This window comes from Colossoma macropomum, unplaced genomic scaffold (genome assembly GCF_904425465.1).
Source record: "Colossoma macropomum unplaced genomic scaffold, Colossoma_macropomum, whole genome shotgun sequence".
In the NCBI taxonomy this organism is placed as follows: Eukaryota; Metazoa; Chordata; class Actinopteri; order Characiformes; family Serrasalmidae; genus Colossoma; species Colossoma macropomum.
In genome coordinates, this window is record NW_023494801.1 from 17,065,688 (window position 1) to 17,092,013 (window position 26,326).

Here is a 26,326-nt window from a genome sequence, read left to right on the forward strand (position 1 = left end):
TTGTATTCAAATGAATTTTTAATCTCATATTCAGTTTCAAGCATTTCACCAGTAGAAAACACTGAAAATACTTTAGTGCGCAACATATAGACAGAATTACACTTGCTGGAAGTCTCAAGTTCCTTTCACACACAATTCACTGTACTGTTCAAATTCTCCAGAGACTTCTACTGTTGTGTGGTCAAATCTAACTCAGATTGCATCATCCATGACGAAATGCTGTCAAACACTAAAAATGTAGCTTGTGAATGGCTGAGAGCGTACAGTGGTCCTTAATAACAGATCACATTGCTGTTTTTCATTGTACCATTTGTAACCCTTCCAAAAACTTTTTATGTACTCATAGTGGTTATTTGCCATCATAAAATCATGAAACTGTATTTGATCGAAGAACGCTCATGCAGTACTAGCTTATCATAGCAAGGGATAAACAAATTTACATACAAACTTTAAATATACAGTATAATGGAACCTGTTCAGCGTCAGAAGTCAAAATGTGTATCAAATGATGGCTTTATCACTGTCATATACAGTATGTTGTGCATTACATAATATTCTGACTCATTAACAACTGTAAGCCACAACGAAGACACGTTCACATTTCTATATACAGTATATTATACCTGGGATAACTTGTTCCTTTGGTTATATTCATCCAACTCCAACTTGCTCCATTTTAAAGAGCGTGTAATAAAGTCCTTAGGCAAGTTTGTGCATTCGACGGCCAACTTAGCAAAGCCCCCGGGTAGTTATTTCCAGTCATGGACCAGGCTCCTATCAACATGAATAGGGAAATACATTTATACACCAACATTGTTTGAAATCTGACAAAATTATTTTGTGGCCTTTGGCTCAATGACACAACACAATGCTGTTTTTGGGTTGTTCTGGCTTATCTCCACAACATGTCCTTTGATACTGTCTCTGGTGTAAGGACTTCAGAAAGTCAACAACAGTACTAGCCTAAATCTGCAGTTGTGTGCATGTCAAAGTAGGCTGCGTCTCACACCCGTTATGTCAAAAAAAGGCTGTCCCAGTTTGTAGGACCCCTTGAATGCACCCTTTATTTCTGAGAGTATCCTTCCAGACCTTTATCACCCATAATCCATCACGCACAGCACAAAACCATTGAAAAAATGGTGGAAACCAAGTGTGAGTGGGCGAGATGCTATTACTGGTTAAACTTTTCCCAACAAGACAAATGACTCTTTTTATCATAGGGTGGGACGTCTTGTAAAACATGTTGAGTGTCACAAGCTGTACTATTCAGATTTCATTGAGTGAACTGCCTCCTCTGATAATGCCTCTGGTGTTTAATGTAAAGAAATATTTCATACATAAAGCTTCCAAAAAGGGTTTGCTGGAATGATGGAAGAACCACTTTTGGCTCTCTAAAGAACCTTTCAGTGGATGATTCTTTAACAACTTGATTGACCTTTCTGTCCTACACCCACAAATGTCTTATTTTGTTGCAAATCTTGAGATGCTCACAAGACATGCCATTCCACCCACTAGTATACTGAATGTTTACATTGTGCTACCTATTTAAGATATTACAATTATAAATAATGAATATACCAGCCTGTATGTTGCAAAGGATCCTTTTAAAAATGATCATGGATGAGATGTATTAAGAATAAGAGGGAGATAAATAGACTTCGAGGCTATCTGTGTAGTGTTCATGGAAGCTGACTGGTGAGGTATGCTGTTAACAAACATTCTTTGCGAGTCATGTGTCAGTATCTATATGAGTATGAGGGGCCCATAAAGATTACTGTGCCATGGGTCCTAGTTTGACTGCCCCACCATTCCTCACCCCCCAGTAGTTTCAGCACTATGTGTACTCAGCTATGATTAGCACAGTGACAAATTGGTTGTCTTTTCAAATCTGACTAGTATCAATCAGCTACATCATCGTCCGGCTAGGTAGCATTTTAAACTTGACGTTATGTAGCGGAACTACATAGCTAATTATACATAGCAAATTCGTTGGGATTGGGATTTTTGCCAGCATTCTATCAACCTTGTCCAACCTCAAGACAGTTGCTGTGAAAGAAGTAAATTGTGGGCGGAGCATGGATAGTTCACTTGAAGCCACTCACTTGGTTCTACCATAAAATCTTCCAAAGAACACTTTTTGTTGTAAGCTCAGTCCCAGCCAAAGTCTTGCCCACTCATTTGGTAGAACCTGAGGTTGAAGGGCCTGTAGAAGTCCCTGAGTTTATGAAGCACCTCAGAAGAGATGGGTGGGTGCGTCCTGCCTTTGGACTTGCCCAGGCAGCGGGGCCTGCTGCTGCCCTCGGGCTTCTTCAGGCACGGGAAGCCCTTGGTCCGGTTGAAGTAGAAGTGCTTGTCGCCAACAATACGCTTAAGGCCCAAAAAGTCCTGAACGCGGCCTACTTCGCCAGCCGGGTCACTGACCAGCCTCTCGCCACTCACAAACAGGAAGCTAGACAGAGGAAAGTGTCTCAGCCAGTTCTCCAGGTGCTGGGCGTACAGGCCGATACGCACGGCGCTCCACGAGGCATCCACAGCCCCGGAGCTGGAGTTCTTGAAGGCCAGGCTCTGGAAGGAGGGCAGCCCAGGGGTTTTGGTCAGCGTCTGCGTGTAGTCGGACACGGCCCTGGTCACTGGGTCCCGCACCACCACGATCAGCTTTGTGCTGCAGTTCATGGTGCACAGTCTGGAGGGGGTCTCTTTGGTGACAAAGTAGCTGGGTGTCTTCTCCATGGTGATCTGGCCATCTAGAGTCCTCGGCATCAGGTTCCTGCAAAACAGAGCATTTAGTAGGTAAAATCAGCAAAAGAATAGTAGGACTGTCACAATTACTTGATTAAACTCAATTACTCAATTATAAAAAGATACCTTCTCTACTAGTCTGCAATTATTATTTGGGCATTTCACTTACATAGTTTACATTAACATTTATTCATTGGCAGAGACTTTATCCCAAGTGACTGACAAACCGAAGTGAGTCGTAAATAGTTGCAGTAGCTCATTTATGTGCTTACATACAATTTTGGTGGACCTGTACTTCAAATGAAACTTTACTTATCCTGAGGTATTATTAGAGATAATGCGTCTACTGTTTACTCAGCTCCACTTTCGTCATTCGCATTTTTACTAATTCTCTTTTGTGCTTGAGTTTCCTTTGAATCTTGTCAGCTGCTGGACTGCTTTGCTGTTGCTCACACCTCTAATTTTCAAGGTTTGATGGTTTATTTTAGATCTGAAGAATGCTAGAAAGAAAAAATAGCACTTGACAGACTCTAGTTTCTATGCTGATACCTGCTGGATGTATTAAGAAGTTCCACTGCGGTTCTATATGGAACATGGTGCTTAGTTTTACTTCTAATTCTTTTTGCTTGACTATGTGGTGAGGCTATTCTGCCCACCTCTGCTTGTGAGGAAACAGCAATGCAAATGTACAGCTATGATGAGAGCCAATTTTCAGTGCTAGTGCTACATAATTTCCATTTCAGGAATAGTGCAGAACAGTGCAGGTTGCGTGAGGTAAGAGAGGAACCTTGAATGCAAACAAAAAAGAACTTCGGGGTACCATCAGTACAGACAGACATGCTGCAATGTATAATTCAACAAAATGTTGAGAATGAAAGAATCACAGTTTTGCAAAATGTGAGCCACAATGTTGCACAATGTGGCTGTATCATACATACAAAGGACTGTTTTGTTGTGGGTATATATCTAGATATTGTGATAGTAATAGGCCCCGCAATATATTAAAACCACACTGGTGTATGTACAGCTGCAAAAGCTTGGGCACTCCTGGCCAAATGACATGACGATATTTTTGACATGAAATGATATTTTTTTGACTTGTGAAGTAAAAAGAAGTAAAAACAGGTGGAAATAAACTAAACCCCTTTCACGCTATAGCAAACTATTTAAAAAAAAAAAACCTTTTCTGCAAATGTTAATGCACATTTATTTTGTGTATGATGAAACAAACAAACAAAAAGCAGATATCATGGCTTGCAAACTTTTCTGAAGCCAGCTGGGAGTCTTTCTGTTCTAGTTTTATAAATTTTTCATCCACTCTTCCTTGCAGAATGTCTACTTCTGCAGTATTGTTGAGCTGTCTTGCACGCACAGCATGTTTAAGACCTACCCACAGATTTTCAATGATGTTCAAGTCAGAGGACTGTGAGGGCCATTCCAAAAGCTTCAGCTTGCATTTCTTGAAGTAGTTTGTGATGAGTTCTGAGGTACGTTTTGGATCATTGTCCTGTTATAGAAGCCAGCCTCTTTTCAATTTCAGTTTCTTGACTGACTGCATCACATTTGCTTCCAGAATATACTAATATTTGGAAGAATCCATTGTTCCATCTACCTATTCAGTGTTTTTTGTGCCACAACTCCAAACAAACCCACCCCCATGCTTGACAGCTGACAAAATGTTCTTTTCATTTAAATGCAGCTCTTTTTTTCTCTGAACATACCTGTGGTAATGGTGGCCAAACTATTCTATTCTATTTTACACTTGTTTCCAAAATGACTCTGGTTTACCTAGACGTTCTTTTGCTTATTTCAAACAGCAGATGCACCGCCACGCTTGTGTGAGCTAAACCTTTTGCAAGTTCTTTGCTGTCACATGGGGGTTTTGCTTTGCCTTTCTGGCCAGCATATGAGCAGTTCTATCTAAGGGTTTGCTTGGTCTTCCAGATTCTGCCTTGACTTTCACAGTTCCCCTTAACTGTCATTTCTTAATGACATATCAGAAAGTGGAAATTTCAAGCTGTAAGTGCTTTGATATCTTTTTATAGCCTTCTCCTGCTTTGTAGGCATCACTTTTAGATCCTCAACCAGCTGCTTATAAGAGCTCATGGCTGTTGAGTGTTAGCACATGTTATGAAGAGTCAGAGAATATATTACCCTCCAGAATTGTTATTAGCTGACAATTCCTAATGACAATTCTTGACTTGCCTACAAATCATTTAAGGCCTAATGAGATAATTAAGTTCTGAGACTTTACAGCTGAAACTTTTGCACATGCCATATTTACTGCTTAACATTTCCATTATAAGTTAATCAAATATAACTAAAACAGAGTTTGCTACAGAGGTAGCGTTCACTTCTTTTCATAGTTCAAAAAAACAACAAATGATGTTGTTTGGCCAGAGGTTTGACCAAAATTATTACAATTGTTGGATCACGTGACGTATCTTGATTCATCAAAACCCATCTGGAACAAAAGAGCACTGTGACTGATTTTGGGCTCTTTTCAAGTCTGTGATAACAGCACTGTAAAGGTCAATATTGTTATAATGATTAGCCAATGATATAATGTGCAGCCCAACCAAATTATGATGCATAAAGCAGTTTGAAAGTATAAAAATGTATCAGGATTGAACGATCAATTGCTCACAGAAGAGCATGAATCTGAGAACATATACACATATCACATTTAAGCTCTCCAAGGTCACAGCAGGTCCATGTGCTCCAAAACAAAGATTCAGAACATCTTATATAAGCACATAAATAGTTTTCTCTTCATTTAATTTGCACCAACTGCGAAGAACTAATGACCGCCCCTCCTGCCAGCAGATTACATTGGAAGCGTACGTTGCTGCTCCTCATCTGAGCCAAACCACCAATGGCTTCAAGCTTTTGTTTTCTTACATGTGAGGTAAATCAAATGCTGGAGGTTGTCTTTGTCAGTTGCCGTGTACAGGCCCAGCTCTGTAAAGTGGTGTGATTAAAGGAGGCTTTTGGACCTCATGTGAAACAGGATGCCACTCAATAAGGATCTGATCAGCAAAAGCCACAAAGCCACAAGAACCACTTAACAGTAATTTGCCCCAAGACTTCCTCCTCCCCTTCCCCACTGTCTCAGGCCCCTTCTGTGTGCATATGAGGAGAAGAGATGTGCTGTGTCCAGGTCTCTAGAGATGTCGGGCACAGGAAAAAGGTCTGTGGGACAAGGCGTCTTGTCTTAAACACCACAGCTAATTCCTTGGTTAAGTCAGATGTGGTTTGGGGGTCTACAGTTAATGGTGTACAGCTAATAGATGCGGCTTGGGTCTGATTAAAGTACATGTCTGTTGTGAACCACTAAAATATGTCTTTATCTTCATACACACGTAAAAAAAAAGGAGTGTCAATCTGAAACATAGCCTCAATTTATCACATTTAACATGTTCGTGTTTCAAGATTAATCACATACACACAAAAAAACTTTTTTTTGGAGTGATGCTATAGAAGAGCTTACTTTAGTTCCCTAAAGAACTTTTGTTGAGTCAACAAACACACATAAGAGAACTTACCTTCTATTATAAATGTGTTTTGCATTAACAAGTTTTCTGTTCAGAGAAGTGTGTCAGTGATTGTACGCTACAGATGCAGCAGGTAGAGTTTAGGTTAGAAAGCTGGAAAAATAACAAAATGATAATAATAAATAACTGTCCACTGAAAGTAGAAATGATTGTTAAAGGATAATTAGAATGGAGTAGTAGAACTGGTCTCTGGAGTGACAGAGCTCCATCCAATACCTTTGGGATGAGTGGGAATGAAGTTTGTGATCCAGAACTATTCATCTAACATCAGTTCCTGACCTCACTAATGCTCTTGTTGCTGAATGCAATCAAATCCTCACAGCAATTTTCTATTAATTTCTATTAATACCCTTAATTTCAGAAGAAACTCTGAGTGAGCAGGTGTCTACAAACGTATAGAGTACAATTACCAGATTTACAGTACAGTACCAGATTTAATCATATAAATGTTTTGGAAAATACAGAATACTGTTAACCTGGCAGCAAACAGATTTAATGATATTGATCTTGACTGATCCACAAATTTCCAACACTGGTGGCAAATTCAGATTTTTTTGTTAAATACAAAACCATTAAATTGTTAAAAAAGAAAGAACTAAGTTAAACAGTGTTGATCTCCTTAACCTAAGTTTAAATACAGCTGTGTTCTAAAGTATTCATAACTGAAGCTAGGATGAACTGTTGTGACCTAACCCTTCAATAAATAAAATGCTCTGTACTACAGCTACTTAATTCATTTCCACCACATCCAATTACCCCACTGATATTTACCACATGGATTCCATTAAGCCCTGTTTGTCAGAAGACTTCCGTTCAGGACTTTGAATAATTTCATATGTGGTTTAATGACAAGGCTTTGAGAATGGCCATGATGACATTTTAGTATTAGAAACCCGTATGGTTGGTCAATATGGATGGAGGTTCCTGTCCTACGCACGTCAATTCAAGGGCACCCATAAACATTCACAGATCCTTGGCATAAATAAATGTTGGTTTTGGAAAGTGACCACAGAAGACATGTCTCATTCTTTCTACAGTGAGTGCAGTTCGACATTGACGTGCTTTGACAGCACTGGGGTAAGTTTTTCAACAAATGTAATCCTCTGTTAGGCCATGCATGCACAGGCAAAACAAGCCTTAAATCAAAAATTAAACAAAGCAGAGATGATTGTAAGGGGCTACATGGATACATCCATATATGTCCACATATTTTTTTAAATATATAACAAAAGGGCTGGCTGTATGTCTCCAGCAGCTTCAACACTAAATCTGAAATATTTTTATTCTGCATTATAGTAAACAATATACAGTCTATAGCTAAACAATATAGTCAATATTGTTTAACCCTAACCCTAAGCATGCACTGGACCAAATTTTTGCTCTAACTCAGCTCCATACATACCTGAACCAAGCCATTGAGAACACTGAATACCTAGTACAGGTGTGTTGTAAGCTGTGTTAAAGCAGATATGCATTTTAAAGCAGCTGTTTTTGAACTGTTTGTACTGACTAGTTTCTAAGAGTTCAAACAACATTAGCGGTTCATGACATTCGTGGATAGTGACAAGCCTCCCAAATGATGTTTACTGTGACTAGCTGTTTATTGCTAAATAAGTACTAAAGCGAATTCTCCAGATTTGTCTGATTATGGGAGAGTTAGAAGTCAATTCTAAAGTAAATACGTACAATTTGTGAGAAGTAACTAGTAATTTTTAGTTGATTTTTTCAGTAACTACTCCATCTCAGTTGGCCATGGATATTGAACAGATGAAGTTAAACAGGAACTTGAACGCATCAGTAGCTGATCCGAGGAACGTCAGATGCTTTCTGCCCTGGGGGAAATTACTCCATACTTCATTCAGTACTGCACGTGCACTCTAATACCTTTATGATATAAAAAAGACAGAACAGCAAGAGATAGGTCCAATCTGTTCTCAATAGATTACAATATAAGTCTATTGGATGTTATCTTGCAGAAATAACATGAAAAAAATAGGTTATGAGATTTTGTTGCACAGCGTGGGAGCTTGAGAAAAGACCCAAAATTGTTCGTCTCATGCCAGAACCATGGGAGTTGGCAACCCTGCATCCCTGACTGGAATATGCTATTGTGCTTTGCACTACAGCATGCACTTACTTGCGGCATACTGGTATAAAAGTTATGACAAAAACTGAACCAGTTTCAACCAGTATACCCACTACTACTTTTGCTGTAAGTGTGTTTTGAGTAAATACATTTTCTGTTCTTCTGAAGCACAAAGAAAAGATTTCAGAATTATTGTTCTATGAACAGTTGACAAAGGGCTGTCTAAACTGCTCTACTGAGAGCTTGCAAAGGTTCAAATTTCGCTATGTACAGTGAGCGAAACTCGTCATGAGCCAAACGGCGCAAAAGTGTTGCCTCATAGCTAGAAGGGCTGGGTTCGATTCCCTGGCTGGGTGACCAGGGTCCTTTCTGTAAGGAGCTTGCATGTTCTCTCCATGTCTGCGTGGGTTTCCTTACTCAGTCCAAAGACTAAACTGCTCCTAAGTGTGAGTTTGTGTGTGAATATGTATGTCTGTGTCTCTGCCCTGTAATGGACTGGTGACCTGTCCAGGGTGTTTCCTGCCTTCTGCTCAATGAGCACTGGGATAGGCTCCAGCTCCCCCCCACAATACAGGAGGATAAGCAGCTTTGTTGATGAATGAATAAAAGAATGATTAAACATCACTGCTTGTGATGTGTCCATACTTTTGACCTATAGTGCAGACCACATACAAATAAAGGTGCCAAAGGGGTTCTTTATTTAGAGCGATGCCATAGACGAAGCACTTTGGGTTCCCTAAAGAACCCTTCAGTGGATAGTTCTTTAAGGAATTATTTTTCTCATTAAGACGTGAGAATGCAAAGAACGTCTGCAAAGCTTAAAACCCCTCCATATCATGTAAATCTACCAATTAAATATCTTTCCTACAACTGTACATCCAAGCCAAGTCCTAATATCCTAAATATACAGCGGTGGGTCATTTGAGACGGACCCAGGGCAAGGTTTTCTCAAAAGGTAAAAAGAAAATCTATTAACTCCTCTAAGCAGAGTAGAGCTCAGCCTCAGTGCAGTATCACATCTCCACACATATCCATGTTTCTGCCACTCTGCGCCACAATTACTGCAGATCAATGTGTCTGTCTCCGAGGTGTGAGGTGGCACTGAGGAGGACAGAAGGAGACTGAGGTTATATATGTGTGTGTATGTGTGTTCTGCCTCCTCCTCAATGGCTCTAAAAGTCCCTCTGATAAGTATTGTTATATCACAGAATGACTGAAAGCTGTCTAGCTCAATTCATCCATAGTTAATGTGGCCATGGCACCAACAAAAATCATTAATTGTTGTCTCGCAGGATTAAAAATAGCCCTTCAAGTCCTAGACTGAGAAGGCGCTTGAAAAAGTGAATTAATATGGTGTAGTGTTGTGTATTCTGCCTGTATTCGGCCTGACTACAGTGCAAAACATATCTTCAGTAAAATATGTATATGAACAAGGCAATGAAATAAGTTGAGAATAAGGAGAGGAGTATTATATTAACTGGAGGTTGATGTTCAAACAATGGAGGCCCGTTCCAGCCACTTGAAAAATAAAGTAAGGCATTAAGCGAGTCACTGTAATCAGAATGTTTCTCATAATTAGGCCATTTTTGCCTTTATTTTACATTCACACTTACCATTTAGATAGCACCTTAACTGTAAGAAACTTTCTCATCATCATAATGGAAGTGGAAGTGGCTTCCATTCCAACCCCCCTTTTACCTACATAAGTGTAACAATAATATATTTTGGAGTTTCATGCTGGAACAAAACCTTGTATCTCCATTTTTGTTGTTTTTGCCTGTTGTTCTTTACATTGTGTGTTAATTTAATGACGAATGGACCAAAAGAAACAGCCCAAAATGACTTGGAAGAATGTCTGGTTCCATTGACTTATTTTAAAAGTGAGGTGTGTTTTGTCCTTCTCCTGTAAAGTTACCATTTTGGAGATACGGGGTTTTGTTCAGACAACAGCGATATAGATATATATACACAAGTATTTCCAAAATGATAACTTTACAGGAGAAAACAAAAACATAATGAGAGTTTTTAAAAGTAATTTTGAACTATTTCTATTGGTTTATTCATCATGAAATTTTGACATGATGTAAAGCACAGCTGCTGCGCTCAAGTGATAAATAATAAGTGGAAATAACATTTTGGGGACGACAATGATGTATGTGTGTATGAAGAAGGAAAAAGCATTCTTTTATGTATATATATATATATATATATATATATATATATATATATATATATATATATACGTATATATACTGTATATAACAAATAACAATAGCTGTTTCAATATATATAACATTTCTAACAAGTCATAAAAGCATCTCACAGATCCTTTCTCTGTATGATCCAAAGATAATCTCAGTTGTAACTCTATTTTTCAGTGGAGAGCAGGAGGATATGTTCTTTGCTGGGTTTTGAAATCTCTCAGTACTGGAAAGCTGCCTGGTGTGTCTCCTATAAAAACTAACCTAATTAACAGACTTGAGAACAGACGAAGTAGATTATAATCTAGAGAAAACACTGAAGTTTTTCTACTTTCAAATAGATACAGGTGTGTTTATTTACTGTAGGGTATTAGCCAGAAGGAAGAGCTTTGTGTTGTCTTTATTCCAAAATTATTGCATAACTCCAGGTAGAGTGTACCAGTTTCATACATTTCTTTAAAATGTATTGCACAACTCCATTTACTGCCAGCTCTTACTAACAATTCCACTAAACATCAGCAGCTCATGGCAGGGTAATTGTAAGCCCCAGGCCTTTAAGTTCAGTGGTCATTAATTTGATCACGCTTGAAATCTGGATGACTCATTATCTTGTTGACAAGATACGCAGTGTACGATTTAACTAAAAGGAAGACGTGGTGTCATGGTGTTCTGAAACATTAGTGGAAAAAAGTAGTGACTGGCACTATTAGGCAGACAGCGACCCGCTGTTCTGGGAATGCACACACTAGTAGCAATTTGCCACTGATTATACATGTGCGTTTCTCTCCATCACGATCATACGAGTACTCCACACCACTCATTTTCCTGCACCCTAGCATTTAGCACACTTTAGCAGACTTAAATCACCCCCTTCTCAAGAACCAGCAGCCATGTCCAGTTCTCCACAGCCAGATAAAGTGGGTATGAGTCTGGTGTGTCTCAAACCATGTTTTTGATTCAAAGTTTAAAAGCATCAGAAAATAAGCTTGTAACAAAATTATTCAATGATCATTACTTCAGCTACTACCAGATGTTGTGTGCACACAGGGCGCTAATCAAGGCCCTAAAGACAGAGGCAGGCCATGGGAACTCCAGCCACAATCCTGAATCACGTTACAAAGTTGCAGTACAATGTTACTGTAATGAAGATTAGCAGATGGAGGATGTAAATCAAATGTCAACATGAAAACTATGGTGGGAAAAAAATTAAAAAATGACTACATGAACAGAGTGGTGTGTTCAGGGTGGGGCAGGGGTAGTATCAGGAATATCTGGAAGATTTACGATGGCTATCAAGTTGAACTATTTAATTGTCATATGTATGATGTGCGTGGCTTTTAAATGAAATCAGTGTTTTCTGATAGTGCTCTCTCTCTGTCTCTCTCTCTCTCTCTTTACATATATATATATATATATATATATTGCACTGCACTCAAGTTTTAGGCTCCTGAAAAAATTAGTTTTTAAAGGCATTTATCTAGGCAATAATATCAGAATTAATACAAACAACATCTGAATACAATAAGTAGTGTTCTTACATATGTCAATGTGTTTGTTTAACCATTTCCAAACTTCTCCTTGGGGCAGCCCAGTATTACTTGTGGATATCATTTAACATCTGGTTTGGCCAATCAATACTTCGTTATGTTAAATCAAGCATATTGGTGATGGAATTTAACAAATCCATGCAGTTGCTGGGGGCGCACCCGAGACATCTGGGACCCAACTAGCTCACAAGATGTCAACTGCTTTTTTCAAAATAAGAAATTTTTTGCCATCTCCTGTAAAGTTACTATTTTGAAGATACTTGTTTTTCTTTGGACAGCGATGACATATAGTTAATGTAATTAGATTTCCAAGTCATTTTGGACCATTTTGTTTTGGTCTATTCATCATGAAATTTTAACACAATGCAAAGAGTAAGTGGAATTTTCAAATGATGCAAGAAAATGAAAACCAACACAAAGTTATATGAAATGGTTATGAATATGCTGCGTGTTTTGTGATCCATTTATCCATTTATGGTGGAGTTGAACATGCAGGGAATGTAAGGAAACAGCTTTTTCACATTTACCACTATTTTAGCATCATCAACATTACAGATAAAACTCCAAAGGCACATTTAAGTTCATAGCATGTTTTCACAGAAGAGAAAATGGCTATATTTGCATTGTAGAGATCACTGGTCAGTGTCTCTACAGATGCGTCATTTCTTATCAAAGCCCGCTGAATGACTTTGTTTACATCTCACTGATGAAATTATGCAGAAACTTTGAAAAATCTCTGGAAAAAAACCTTTAACCAGATAAAGCCAGATTGCAGCCTTTCATCTTTCCTGGCAAAACATGAAAATGATGTATCTGACATTATGGTTCCATCAGAGTTGTTAAATACAAAAAAGACAAGACTGTTACATTGTACAGCCCTGTGGTAGTCAAGTCACTACTGATATGCAACTTGACATATCTGTGTAAGGACACAGAAAGCATTGCAAGTTCATGGAGTTAGGAGTAAGTAGAGTAACCGCTAGAGCTTACAGAGTCTTGAAATATGACAGAATCAAACTCTTCTTCAGCATAGCAAAACATTTCAACTTTTGAAATGCACACATAAAAGAGACAGCACTTATGAAAGCAATGGAGTGCATTTTTGTTGGCATACTAATAGTTGTTAATGTCACCATGATGACCACTTCAGCAATAAATGTCATATTGGACAACACAGACAGTCAGCAGTTTTGTTTCAGTGCTGTCAGACTACTGTTATTACAGGCCATAAAGTCTTCCTAGTAAACGTTACAGCCCTCTGCACTGAGGAAGCTCACTTTTAGCTGTTAAGAATCTGACAGGAGCAGGTCACAGATGGACAAATGCAACTCGGCTTGCTTCTTTATGCCCCTTTTGAGTATTTATCAATCCATAGCTTTTTCCACACATGCACACTCAATATTCAGACATGCATCTTCTGTTCAGCGTGTCTGGACCTGTGCTACAGCTATAAGAGTTATCATTTTCATAATATCACTCACCGCCCAATGGTATATTTATGTGTGCAGTTGAAAAAGAATATGAGTGAAAAGTGGAACGAACCTCTTGAAGACGTGACCGTTTTTAAGTTAATTAACCCTTTAGAAGTTGTTATGACATACAATAACAAAAGCGTGGTGCAGTTATGTACTAATCACTGCTTGTTGTAGCTCATTAAAACAAGCATAGTCATGCTGATATGAATGTACGAATATGCATATTTTTCCTTATTCTGCACCTTAGCCCTGCCCATTTACACTGACGTTATAAGGAGTGTTTCAGCCCAGGCTGCTTTTACAGGACAGCCAATCAGAACAGAGACCATTTACATACAGTCGTATGCAAAAGTACCCCTGGTCAAATGATGTTGATTTTCTAAGTGAAAACACATATTCTACAGTGAACACATTTTAATGCACAAATACTTGCTTGCTTGCTTATTATTTGCCAAATGTACCATATTGGTAAAAGAAACATGGCTCATGCCAAAGTTATGGCACGTTTTATATTTTGTTTTATTTATTTTTAATATGAAATAAATAGAAATTGTGCACAATTGTTTTAAAAGCTGTCCTATTTATTTGTGTTTTCTGCAGAAGATGTGTTACTTAATTTCACTTACAAAATCAACAAAACATGGAATTTGACCAGGTGTGTTCAAATTTTGCATAGGTATACTGGCACAGCAACAAAAACAAAAAGGGACAATGACGGGTTGAAAAATGGTCATTAAAAATTAATTATGACTATTGTTGGTACACTGTGATAACTACACAAGTGTTAAAGTTGAGTGAAACAAAACAGGAATAGCAAAAGTTTTTGTCAGTGGGGCCAACAATGATGAGCCGAGGGCCAAAAAGACAAAACAGCATGTACTCAAAGAAAGTATGCAAGTTTTACATTAAGTTTTTCTTTTTTCTTAAGTTTTTTATAAAACATTTTATATAATTATCCTTTTTTTAATTAAAATACTTAGTACAATTTTATATTTTAATACAGTTATAGAAACTGTTGTGTAAAAAGTCATGTAATCCAGTCATGGATTTTGCACACACTGGTAGGTATAGCCCTAGATGGCCAATCAACTGCATCAGCAGTTCAATTAACTACCAGTGTTCAGAAAGTACAGGACTGGAAAGTGGAAACCTCTGTTCTAGGGGTTAACTTCTTAACAGTTAGACTTATTACACAGAAACTGAAATCTTATGATTAATTATTAAGAATCTATTATGAATTATTCAGTGACTACTGTTCTGTAAGTTATGTAATGAAGGAATGATCTGCTGTATTACATGCAGCTGATCTCCTGGTTCTCTGGCTCTTCAAAAGTTATGAGAGTGAGGAATTGAAGCATGGGCCCACATACAAGAGTGCAGTTTAAATAGTTAATTCTTTGGAACCAAAAAGTAGAACTTTACAGAGTGACTACGCTAACGCAGGGAAACAAGGGTGCAGACTCAAACTGGGCCAAAAGTGGACAATGCTGCTCTGTGGTTTTACATGTTGTCTCACAGGCTCTGTCTTCAGGGGACAGAAGCTGACATGTTGGACAGCCAAGCCCGATGAGGCGCCAGGTTTCCATGGACAGACAAGCTTGTACAGTGACGGGCAGAATCATGGCCTCAGGATGGATGACTGTGACAAGAAATCGGCTAAGAGCACTGTGAGAACCGTCCACAGCTTTCCACATTATGCCAGAATTCTTCACTGGAGTCAGACACAGAGGTGGTTTTGAACTCAACTGCATGTCAAATAAAGTACTGTGTAAATAATAAAGTGAATGTCTTAAGCCAGCCAAGAGAATTGTTTCAAACTATTTATCTGGGCAGTAAGTATGGTTTGGCTCATTAAAGCTCTACATAACATTACAATAATTGCAAATTAACATGAATATAGTTAAAAGTGACAAAGAAAAAGTTTCTGAGCTGGTTACAGAGATGGATTTCAGCTCCAGTTATTGCATAGGTTTGTTCAATTCAGAACACTGACTTAATAACGTACATGCAATGGATTATTAGTAAATCAAACCAGGTATTGGATGGTAACTACATATACTAGTTTGTCATGTTTAGAACTGGTTCGTCTAACTCACTGACATAAAATCACATTTTATTTTTACTTGTATTTACAATATTAGTATTTTTTTGGAGAATGAACACGTACTGCCCAGATAAATAGCTTTAAATATAATTTTCTCAGGTGACCTAAGAGTTGTGCACAGTAGCGTTTATGGACCATTCTACCAGAATGGTTCAAAGTCAGAACTGGAAATACATGGACTTTAGACTAAAATCCTTTTGCTTTGAATGATCCTATACCATAATTTTATTTAGCTTAGTTTTTATTAAAATAAATGACTAAATCACTACCAAAACAATCATAACCCTACTGAAACTTTATCAAATGTTTGAGTATTGACTGTTTCGGTAGTGTTTTAGGTACATTTGAGCATAACTCAAAAACGCTGACTGCATATGAATAAAAAACACATCTTTGAACAGCTGTACACACATACAATGATGATATTTTTCATCAAAACACAAAAACGTTTACATAATTGCAGACAATGTTTTAGTTGTGACAGTTCTTAAGGTAACACACTTTCAGACTCTGGGACACATTTACTTCAAAACAGGGGGATCTAACTGCTCACCATGTGGCCATGAGGGACAGGGATGCAGTCTCACTTCCTGCTCTAAAATGGAGGAGTGTGGCTTAAATAAGGTGATTTTGATGATTCTGTATATATTGAGCTTATTGCTATTTTTTTAATGCCTTGGGTTTAACTATATCATAACATCCCTGAAAATACCTGAAATCTGAATACTTTATTGTTTTTTAAATATTTTTTTTTTAACTGTGGGATCGCAGTTTGAACTAATTTGGTGGGATGGTCCATGTACTTTTTTAATCTTAAACAGCAAGACTGAACAAAATCAACTTAAAAACAGCTCTAGGGATCCTGTTGAATTTATATGTGTTCTATATGGGTGCACAGCACTAGCTTTGGCCTCACTGCCAGCACCTAAAGATGATCACGCGGGATCCATGGATGATTCAAACTCAAACATTTTGTAAGAACCATTAGTGGCAAATATATGAGCAGGAACCCCCACAATACAGTCATTTCATTCTAGACTTCCTTACCACTGCTGCCTTGATCTGTCACGACACAACTACATCTTTGTAGAGCTTAGAGCCATTTCTTTCATGCAAACTTAAATGCAAACACAGTACTTTCAGTTATCTGACTCAAAAAGTTCTTCTGAAAAACTCTAAAACTAACAGTAATGTGTTTTTACATGTACTGGTATTTTGACATCAAAATAATAAAAAGTTAACTTAATATTATATGTGGTGCCTATGATGTGGAAAATAGATTTTGAACTGTTTGATTTGGTGTGACAAAGCAATTGGCCTTTGCCTGCGCCGTTTCTTTTTATCGAACACTTTCCATCAGTCTAGCCCAACATTATTCTTTGTGGGGAGCGGCAGAGCAACTGAGCATGACAACCAAGCATCATAGAAATCTCATATTGGCCTGTACTACGGTGCTATTTCCTCCCAGCAATGAGCTTCTTTTCCTGTGTGACTTATTGCCATTGGACTGGTGAAGAGCGTCACGATTGAAGTCTCTTCAAGATTATATGGGATTTCCAAAATATGAACCGCAGTGCACCTCAAATTATGCTAATTCTGACCACATGTGTTTCAGAAGGATTGGCCCCCATGGTGTTTCCCCTCATAAAGCCGACACTTTTAATACGATGTGCAAGCAGTCCCCACAGAAAACCACTTCCTCTGCCGTTAAACCCATTCATTTCCAATAATACCTACTAACCCTAGAGAACACTCAAGTGGAGACTTGTGGGTGCTGGAGTCCTTTTAAAAGGTAATAAAACTGTATATAATAAGACGTTCACCTCGTACAGCTCCCTTACTCCGCCTGGACATCACTGAGACACCTTCTGTAAGATAATACTCCCAGTAAGCTGGCTTAGGTAATTCAAAGGCCTCTTCAAAGACCAAACCATAATGCTATTGAAGTCCAGTCTTGCAGCTGAGCAGAGTTAAGCAACTCAGAGTCATTTTAAGTTTGTTGCAGTGCTGGTGTCGGATATGATGTTTGTTAAAATTTGTGAATCCAGTAATGTCACAAACATGTATAAGTTGTGTAGTTGTGCAGGGCTGATGTTTTACGTACGTGCTACATTCTATTTGCATTGCTTGCTGAATTATATTTGTACCGTTTAATTAAACCTTTAAGATAGACGGGCTACGTAAAAGTGTAGTTTTCAGACCAAAAACAAAAGGACTTTGTTTGTGAGTCTTCAGAACTAAACTCTTAAAGTCAGTGGTAATCACACTGAGTCATCACAAACATGGACTCAAAGTCGGATGCTAGTCTGCGGTCAATCACTCACCTCCTGTAGCACCTCCGGCATCCGCACTGGAGAAGGTGGATGAAATCCTGCTAGGACAAGAGGCGAATAGTCCACCATAATTGACCGCAGACTGGAAAAAGCGCATCAAAGATTATGAAAAAATCTGAATTTTGTGTTTTAAATAATATGATATTATGAATAAATGATGTGTACTATCAGGGTATAAAAGTACTATCAGAGAGTCAATCTTGATTTCAGGTTGTACAAAAGACCACACCACAAATAGAGTGCTGCAACACAGATGGAAAGCTCAGTCAATGCACCATGGTTGGTAAATGTAAACATTTGTGATAATCAGTTTTTGTTTTTTTAAGTTAAAAACTCTCATGTCAAAGGCTGCAGGGATAATTGTGATCGCCACCATAATATTATTAAGTCAGATTCAAGGGCAGAACTGAATTAATTCTGACATCAAGATTTAAACTTACCATCAATCAATCTGAAGTTTATATTAGGATCAAAGAGAGAGAGAGATTAATCTGGTCTGATCAATACTCAAGTCATGCATGATCAATGCATATTAAATGCATTTTTTATGCCTGAGGTTGGTCCCTGAGGACATCTGTGGAGAGGACGGATGGCTTTTTAATGTCCAGCAATGTTTCCATTTTAATGTGTGGATTTTATTGTACTTTACATTCATATTTCCACTGGAAGATCTTTATCATGGCAAAGGATTAGATTTTCATGACGGAGCTGATATAGAATCAGATCCAACACCTCATGTTCATGGCAGTGACTGTATGGGCCAAAAGGTGAATCAGGTTCTAGACCAGTGTTAGTTCTAAGGACCGACACAGACACTGTGTGATCAGTGCTGGGTAGACTACTTGGTACTGATTACAAGTTACATTACTAAAAATTTTATCATCAAGTCCTGTCAAGTTGATTCCGCTTCCTGGTGATCATATGTACGTTTGCTCTGCTGAATATATGGTTATCTGTTTGGGCTTGTTAATGGCTTGTGCATGATTTCTCTGACTGTCTCCACTGACTCTCAACAATCAAGAAGACCTGCAGGCCATTTTTTTTTTAAAGTTAATGAGTTAAAGAGAGTGAAGAGATGGAACTTTAGCTCAGTACAAAGAAACCATAAAGACCACTAATATTACCATAGATGGTGAAGATACAGAAGTGGTGAACAGCACAAAGGATCCAGCAGTCAAGAAATAAAACAGATTGGCACACAGCAGAACAAGAATGAAGGAGCTTGAAAAAATCTTAAAATCTTCAAATGTAATGACGTCTCTCTACAAACAAAGACTAGAACTGTCCAGGTTGTGGTCTTTTCTGTGGTTCTGCACTGATGCAAAAGCTGGAAAATAAGCAAAAAAAATGATGCCTTTGAACTGTGGTGTTAGCAAAGATTTTTACGAGGTCCTTGGACTCTCAAATGGATCCTTGACCAAAACAAGCCTCATCTCTCACTGGAAGCCCAGATAACCAAACTAAATCTATTTGACTTTGGACACAGAATGAACCAATTTACTGGAAAAGACAGCTACGCTTAGAATTTGTTGAAGGTAATATAATCTGATTACTTTTGGACTATTTCTGATCTAATCCTTTTAGTCATAGTGACACTGATGTTATGCAGAATTAATACACTTATTTATTGATGTTGCTTAATCAAAAACATTTATCCATTAAAAATATAGTTACACCTATTTTCAAAGGTTTTCTACTGTGATTACAAGTACTTATTTTTTGTAATCAGATTATGTAATCCACATTATATGACGCCTGTAACTACCCAACACTGTTTATAATATCTATTGTGTAGCAAGAAGAAATATGCATTTTGAATGGCATCTTTTATCTAAACCTTTAATGCTTTCATAACCAATTGATAGAGACATACTCTTTGCTTCGTGACTGGATTATACAAAATAAGCAGAATGTGTCCTGTAGTTAGCATTTCATGCATACATTCGATGTCATGCCAGATGATGAATGCCACTTCATAAACTATTCATATCTATATTTTAGTCTCAATCCAGTTAGGAGCAACCTTCAGTGTCAGGGGTGAGGGGTCAGCTCATTGGCAAGCTGTCAACATATTGATGACAACATTTGCACACCAGAGTTTTTCCTCTGATTGAAATGCCATGCTGATCTTCTGACCTTTTCCTACATTACTCCACCACCCTGTCATCCCCATTCAATAGCATCCTAAGTACAATTCATGTTTGAAACATCAAGAACTATTGCAATGCTGATGACCATTTCCAAAATTGTTGTTTCTCCAGTCATTAACATATGAACATAAGGCAGATTTGCAGGCTCTTCTTATTTTTGCTGCATCAAAAAATATGTGGAATCTAGACACCATTATATCGCACTGAACCGAATTATGAATTTTATGAGTGATCGCATCACTAGAAATTAAACCTTTACATTATGTAAAGATTCTTCATCTCACTTACACAAAACATTAAAGAACCATCCATTGAAAGACTCCTGGCTTTAGGGAACCAAAAGTGGTTCTTCTATGGCATTGCCCCAAAGAACCTTTTTCGTTGCTTTTATTTTTAAGAGCTTGTGCCAATTATCTTTGGATGCTCTGAAATCTGGACTATAGCTGCTGTTTCCCTGCCCAGTTCTTGCACAAAAGACTTGCCCAAAAAATCCTCTTTTTTCTGGGAAAAAGCACAAACAGTTTGGAAAGGTAGTTCTATCAAGAATGACAAGAGTTTTATGACAAAAGTTGCACCATCAAATCTTTTGTTTGCATATGTTTTGACAAGTAGGATTCTTGTCAAAGGCACTGCACATCTTGAAACCAGATTTCAGACTTTAACATGCATGGAACTAATCTGCACTGTAAGAAATAACCGTGCACACCATGAGAACGTTCCCATATGTCTTTTGGGTGTGAGGCCTTTTTTAAATGGCCTGTATCACCTTCCCATCTGTAATATATAGTCTTCTAGCAGCCATTTGTTTCTTTATTGGTCAAACAGTAGTTTAGTTACTTCTACACGGTTGCTTCTTGGTGCTGGTGATCTGTGTGTGGAGAAACCTCTTTTTAAATGGTTGAGAACCTGTTTCCACTCAAACAGGAAAACAAATGATTTAATTACCAACTCCACACAGAACTGTGGCTGAGCCTTAAATGCCAGATAAGTGCACAGCTTCCCTGAAGTCAGGTTTGTTGTGGCATGAGTGCACTCAGCCACACGATGATGCCATGAAAGGCGGTGGTTTTCCTGTTTGAGTGCATGTGCAGTTTTCCGTACTCTATGAAAAGCATTGTTCCAAAACCCTCTAAAACCAAATGAATCAACACTGAAAAACCATTAAGCCCTTTGTTTGGGTTTTTGTCACTATGTGGGTCTATCTTAAAGCCCTCAGATGAGCATATGAGAGCACAGCCTGTCGAAAAGTGAACACAGGGTCTTGGCAGCAACCGAAAATGAGTTTCAAAAGAAAGCCGTCAACAGATGCATTTGGGCATTTCCCCCTGCTTTGATGGCCTAGTGCTCAACAATATTTTTTGATAAATTGCTTTTCCTTTCTTGGCAAGGCTATAATAGAGTCCACACCCTTCTACTTTTGCATTCACTGAAAAAGTCTCGACAGGCCAGATTTTGAGGTTTGCCGTTTCTTTGGCAAGTGACAAGTTGTCTAAGATATACTGGCTTTGATGCTCAATTACATATTAATATTCAGGTCTGGCCTCTAATTTTTAAAGGAAGTTTTCTATAATATTGCGACAGTGACAATCAACAGAACCCAAGCACACACAGTCAAGACACACACAAACACATGTAAACAAAATCTACAGTATTAGTGGACAAGTGCTTGTTTACTCACTACTGGTGCTCTAATTCATGCAAATGGTTAAATGGATTATTATGTTATCTTAATTAGGAATAGGTATGATTTGCGTTTTCGCATTTTTGCATTGTTACTGATGCTCATACTACTGATAAGGATCTTTTGTGAGTTCAGACCATGCCTTCAACATGTGGTGGTGGTATGAGGGAGAATTGATTGAGGAAGGGGAGGGGAGAACTCTGAGAACTTGGGCTGGAGTTCTGGGCAGCTTCTGCCTGTAGCTAGAAGGCCAGATCCCCCCTCATAGCTGTAGTAGGACTGATGCAGGACTGAGGAATGGGGAGGAGATGGGGTGGCGGAGGGGACTGCGAAGATTTTTTTTTACCTCATTACTTCATTAACATGTCATGCAAGTCATTACATCACTGAAAATCCCACCGGAAAAGCTGATAATGTCTGATGATGTTTCTTTCTGTGTCTACACAGAATCAGACAAATCAAACAATGCTACATTTTTTCTTGAAAGTAAAAATATATGCACAATACTCAGCTAGCATACATACCAAAAATGTTAGAATTAGCTACATAGCTAACAAACATGTTTTCATGACCCATTATGTGTCACAATGAATTTACATTTATTGGCCTCAAACTAACGCACCCAACCCATGTTCTAATTGTTGCAACATAATATGACTGCAAAATCTAATAACTGTGGAAAAAGACAGCTTAAATAATTGTAATCATCTCAAACAACTGTAATCTTCCTAAATAATTGTGATTAGGCAATTAGGTCATAATTGTCACAGGCCTATGCTACTGTCTCGTGGGACTGTGGGTGTGATGCCCTGCTCTGCTAAGAACTCTCCCGTTTCCGCATATTACCGCATTACTTTAAGGCAAAACTCCTAACAATATCTTTGCCTTAATCTGAAACAGGACACTACCCTTTTTTCCTTTTTAGTTCTTGTCCTCTAAAATGTCTGTGCACGGGCCTGTTCTCTTAATGACCCCCTCATTGCAGCAGTACAAATACTGCACCAAGCTTTTGGATGTTTCACTATCACACAGAATCCTCTTCTCCTCCTCTTCTGAACTACGACAGGCAGCCTTTAAACTGAGCCCTGAGATGAATTCTTTGACAAGGCGACCACATGGCACAAGCAGAAAAAGACACTGTCAGGAAAATCTATGAACATTCCCTGCTGAGTGGAGTCCCACCACAGGTGGATCAGAGAAGTGTCAGACACTTCGCTCTGAGGAAGGTTGTAAATGAATGCATTGTGAGCTTGAAGCAGTACGTGTGCATCCAAGTGTGGCAGCGAGTCAGAAGAACCCTCTCGGGCTGGTGAAGGAGGGGCAGGAAGCCGGGGTGCTCTGAGTTTGCTTTGACACACAACGTATGACCTGCGGCCTCAGGGTCACCCAACCCCATTCCTCTTGGGTGCAATGGTGACAGAACACTGTCAGTCGTCTGCATAAGCGAGTGAAAAGGTAGATGCAAAAAAGTGCTTATTTTTGAGTTTGAAGAGAGAATTTGTTGACCTTTGGAACTTTTCATTCTGCATTCAAAATAAGGGTTCTTTGGAGTGATGCCATAGAAGAACCACTTTGATTCCCTAAAGAACCTGTCATTGAATTTAGTTATTGTGTTTAGAATCACTAGATTTTCTGCTCAGATTCTCAGAAAAAAGGTACCAAATGACACTAGGGCAGTACCCCTCTTGTCACTGTGGGGGTACCCTCAAGGGTACATCTTAGTACCTTTAATTAGGGGACATGATTGTACCATAATCTAATGCAAGTGTATTTGTATATTTATTTTATTGTTTTGTTCTAAAACATTAGGTTATGAAAAGGTAGAAATATGTAAAAATTTTTTCTGGGAAAATGTTTGGACTTCTTTTTTTTATATATTTATTTCGAAATGGCTCTTTGGTTACACAAAAGTACACTGACAAAATGCATCAATGCTACCTCCATATATGGACAAGTGAATATACAATGGAAATCCAATAAAATGGAATGCAAATCCAAATCTATGACAAAGCTTTTCCAGTATTTTACAAATATCTTCCTTTAAAAAGCTATTTACAATAGAACAAGGGGAGCTTACATTCTACACATATACATTTAAACAAACATGCATTACCGATTACACCTTAATCCATTCTTGTATCTTTGGGGGGACATTTACATTGTTTTTACCTTGATGAATGAAAAATGCACCTGCACGGTACCTCTTTTTCTCACAGTGCAGGGAAACATGTCTAACAATTATCTGTGGTAAGCGGCCATATAATACAGATGTGATAGACAGAGATTAGGATGAAAACCTAGTTGCAACTATGCAGTAAAAGGGAACCAAAGTGGTTCATCTTTGTCAACGCTCCAAAGAAGTGCTTTGGCATCTTTATTTTTAACCTCGAAGAAGGGAAAAAAAACAGATTTGATATTGTAGAGCTGTGCGTTGCACGTGATTTTCTCCTTTTCAGTGGACGATGTGCCAACATGTTAGTGAGAGAAATGTTAGTTAGAGAAATATATTTTAACTGCTTTCTTTCTACCAACCTAGCCTATTTAGCAATAAAAGCCACAAAATCTCTGCCTTCTCAGTCATGTCCTTAACAACGTGTCCTTGGGAACAAGCAGAAGTTAATTCACTTCAAATTTTGAAACTTGCAAACACAAGGAAAACTTTAATGTTCTGCAAAAACATAAAAATTCACTGAATTGTTAGTAGGGCTGTACGATAAATCGTATTTTAATCGTTATAAACACACGGGTTGGACAGCAATGACAGAACAGATCAAATTACCTCACATACAGCACCAGAGAGACACTGTTAACGCTGCTGGCACAAGTGCTTCTCTATGCTGGGATCGGATCCTGCTCTCCCATGCAGGAGACGAGTAACTTAACCAATATTGACCAAATGTCACAAAACACACACACAGTTTGAAAACTACTCCATCCTGAACCACAGGCATTAGGATGTTCTCACTCCCAGTATTGTCTTTCAAGTGTGCGAGGCGGTAATGGCTACTGCCACAACAAACATATGTAATAACCAAGCAAAAATACATAGTAAATAAATCATTCATGTATCTATATAAATATATATATGCGCACAGCTACCGCCAAGATGACCACCAGACCATGGACAGACTTTCCTACAAGAACTTTGCAAACACCTCTCTTTGTGATTCTTTCATTCAGCATGAAAGCGGCTCTCTCACACATGCTGAAAGTTCTCTCGAATGGAGTTTGACTGGCTTCATTTCTTATGCCATACTGAGTTATGTCAGGGTAGAAGAGGTGCTTTCATCAAAAGCCACGAACGTGATTATTTCAGTCAATCACCACACTGTCAGCTTGAGTCCTTGCTCAGCTGACCTGCAGCAGCCTGCCACTTAGCTCGCTTTTACAGGAAGCGAACATAGTTCTACTCTTTGATGAAAAGAGGGCCGTAGTCAGTTTGAGGAACATGCTCTTTCAGACATCATCGCCATGACACATACGGTTTGTATGGTTGCCTTGGCCACATCTGTATGTAATAAGGTTGCCATGCAGAGACAGGGGGAGTCTGAGTGCTTTTAAGGCGAAGGCTCCAAGTGGCGTGCCCACTACTGTAGCTTAGCTTCCTCCGAGCAATTAAAACACACATAGTGCCCAGCCTTGGATTCTGGAGGCAAAGTCTGCCACAGGAATTTGCACACAAACACTTCCTCTCCTCCTATAGTGAGCGGCTGAAAGCAGGCCCGGGCGGGGGAGAGGTGTGGGAGAATGGAAAGGAGGGTTCGAGTGCACTAAAATTATCAGTGGCAAAACGCTACCATGTGTTCTTCCTATGTTCACTCTTTCAAAAGCTGCTAAAAGTGTTAGGAGAAGCGTCATGAGACCAAATTGCTGCTGCGAACGTTGGACTTGTTAGCTATCCTTTTTCATTTCTTGCTTCTCTTTCTCACTTCTCCCTCTCTCTCTTCTCCTTCATCCTCTCTCGCTCTCTCTCCACACGCCTCCTCTTCCACAAGAGACAGTTAGAGTAATGAGAAGACTCTCTTCGGCTAAAGAATTCTCAAGGATCCTCCTGACATCTGGAGACCATCAAGAGCGGGTTCCATTCACTGCTCTTGGCAGCCGAGCTGAACTACAGCAAAATTACAGCTTTGGTCATCCAGGTCATCTTTTCCATTAGAATTTATCACTTACACAGTAGTTACAACTCTTTACTGTTGAGCTATTCAGTCTCCGTGTTTTAGACAAATACTCTGTTATATAACTCTTCTCTCAACACACATTTAACAGCAAATAATCATATTCATTCATACTAGGGGGTGTGCTTCTGTTCTCCCACTCTTGTCCATATGTCAGTAGAGCATTGGTCAATTCGCTGAGCTTAATCTATGTGTGTCATTTGAGCATGATAACTTATTTTACACATTTCTTCATGGAGCATAAAGAGTTATCGACATCAGTGCTGCATGATGATGAT

At 38.6% G+C, this 26,326-nt stretch overlaps 1 protein-coding gene across 1 annotated transcript in view; it reads right to left on the bottom strand.

Moving 5' to 3' along the window:
• LOC118821619 (heparan sulfate glucosamine 3-O-sulfotransferase 6-like) overlaps window positions 1–26,326 on the bottom strand; it is a 30,731-nt gene continuing 4,405 nt past the window's right edge. Inside the window, exon 2 of the mRNA XM_036590317.1 lies at window positions 1–2,767. Coding sequence (XP_036446210.1) covers window positions 2,149–2,767 — 619 coding nt within the window. The 3' untranslated portion in view covers window positions 1–2,148. The remainder of the gene's footprint in view (window positions 2,768–26,326) is intronic.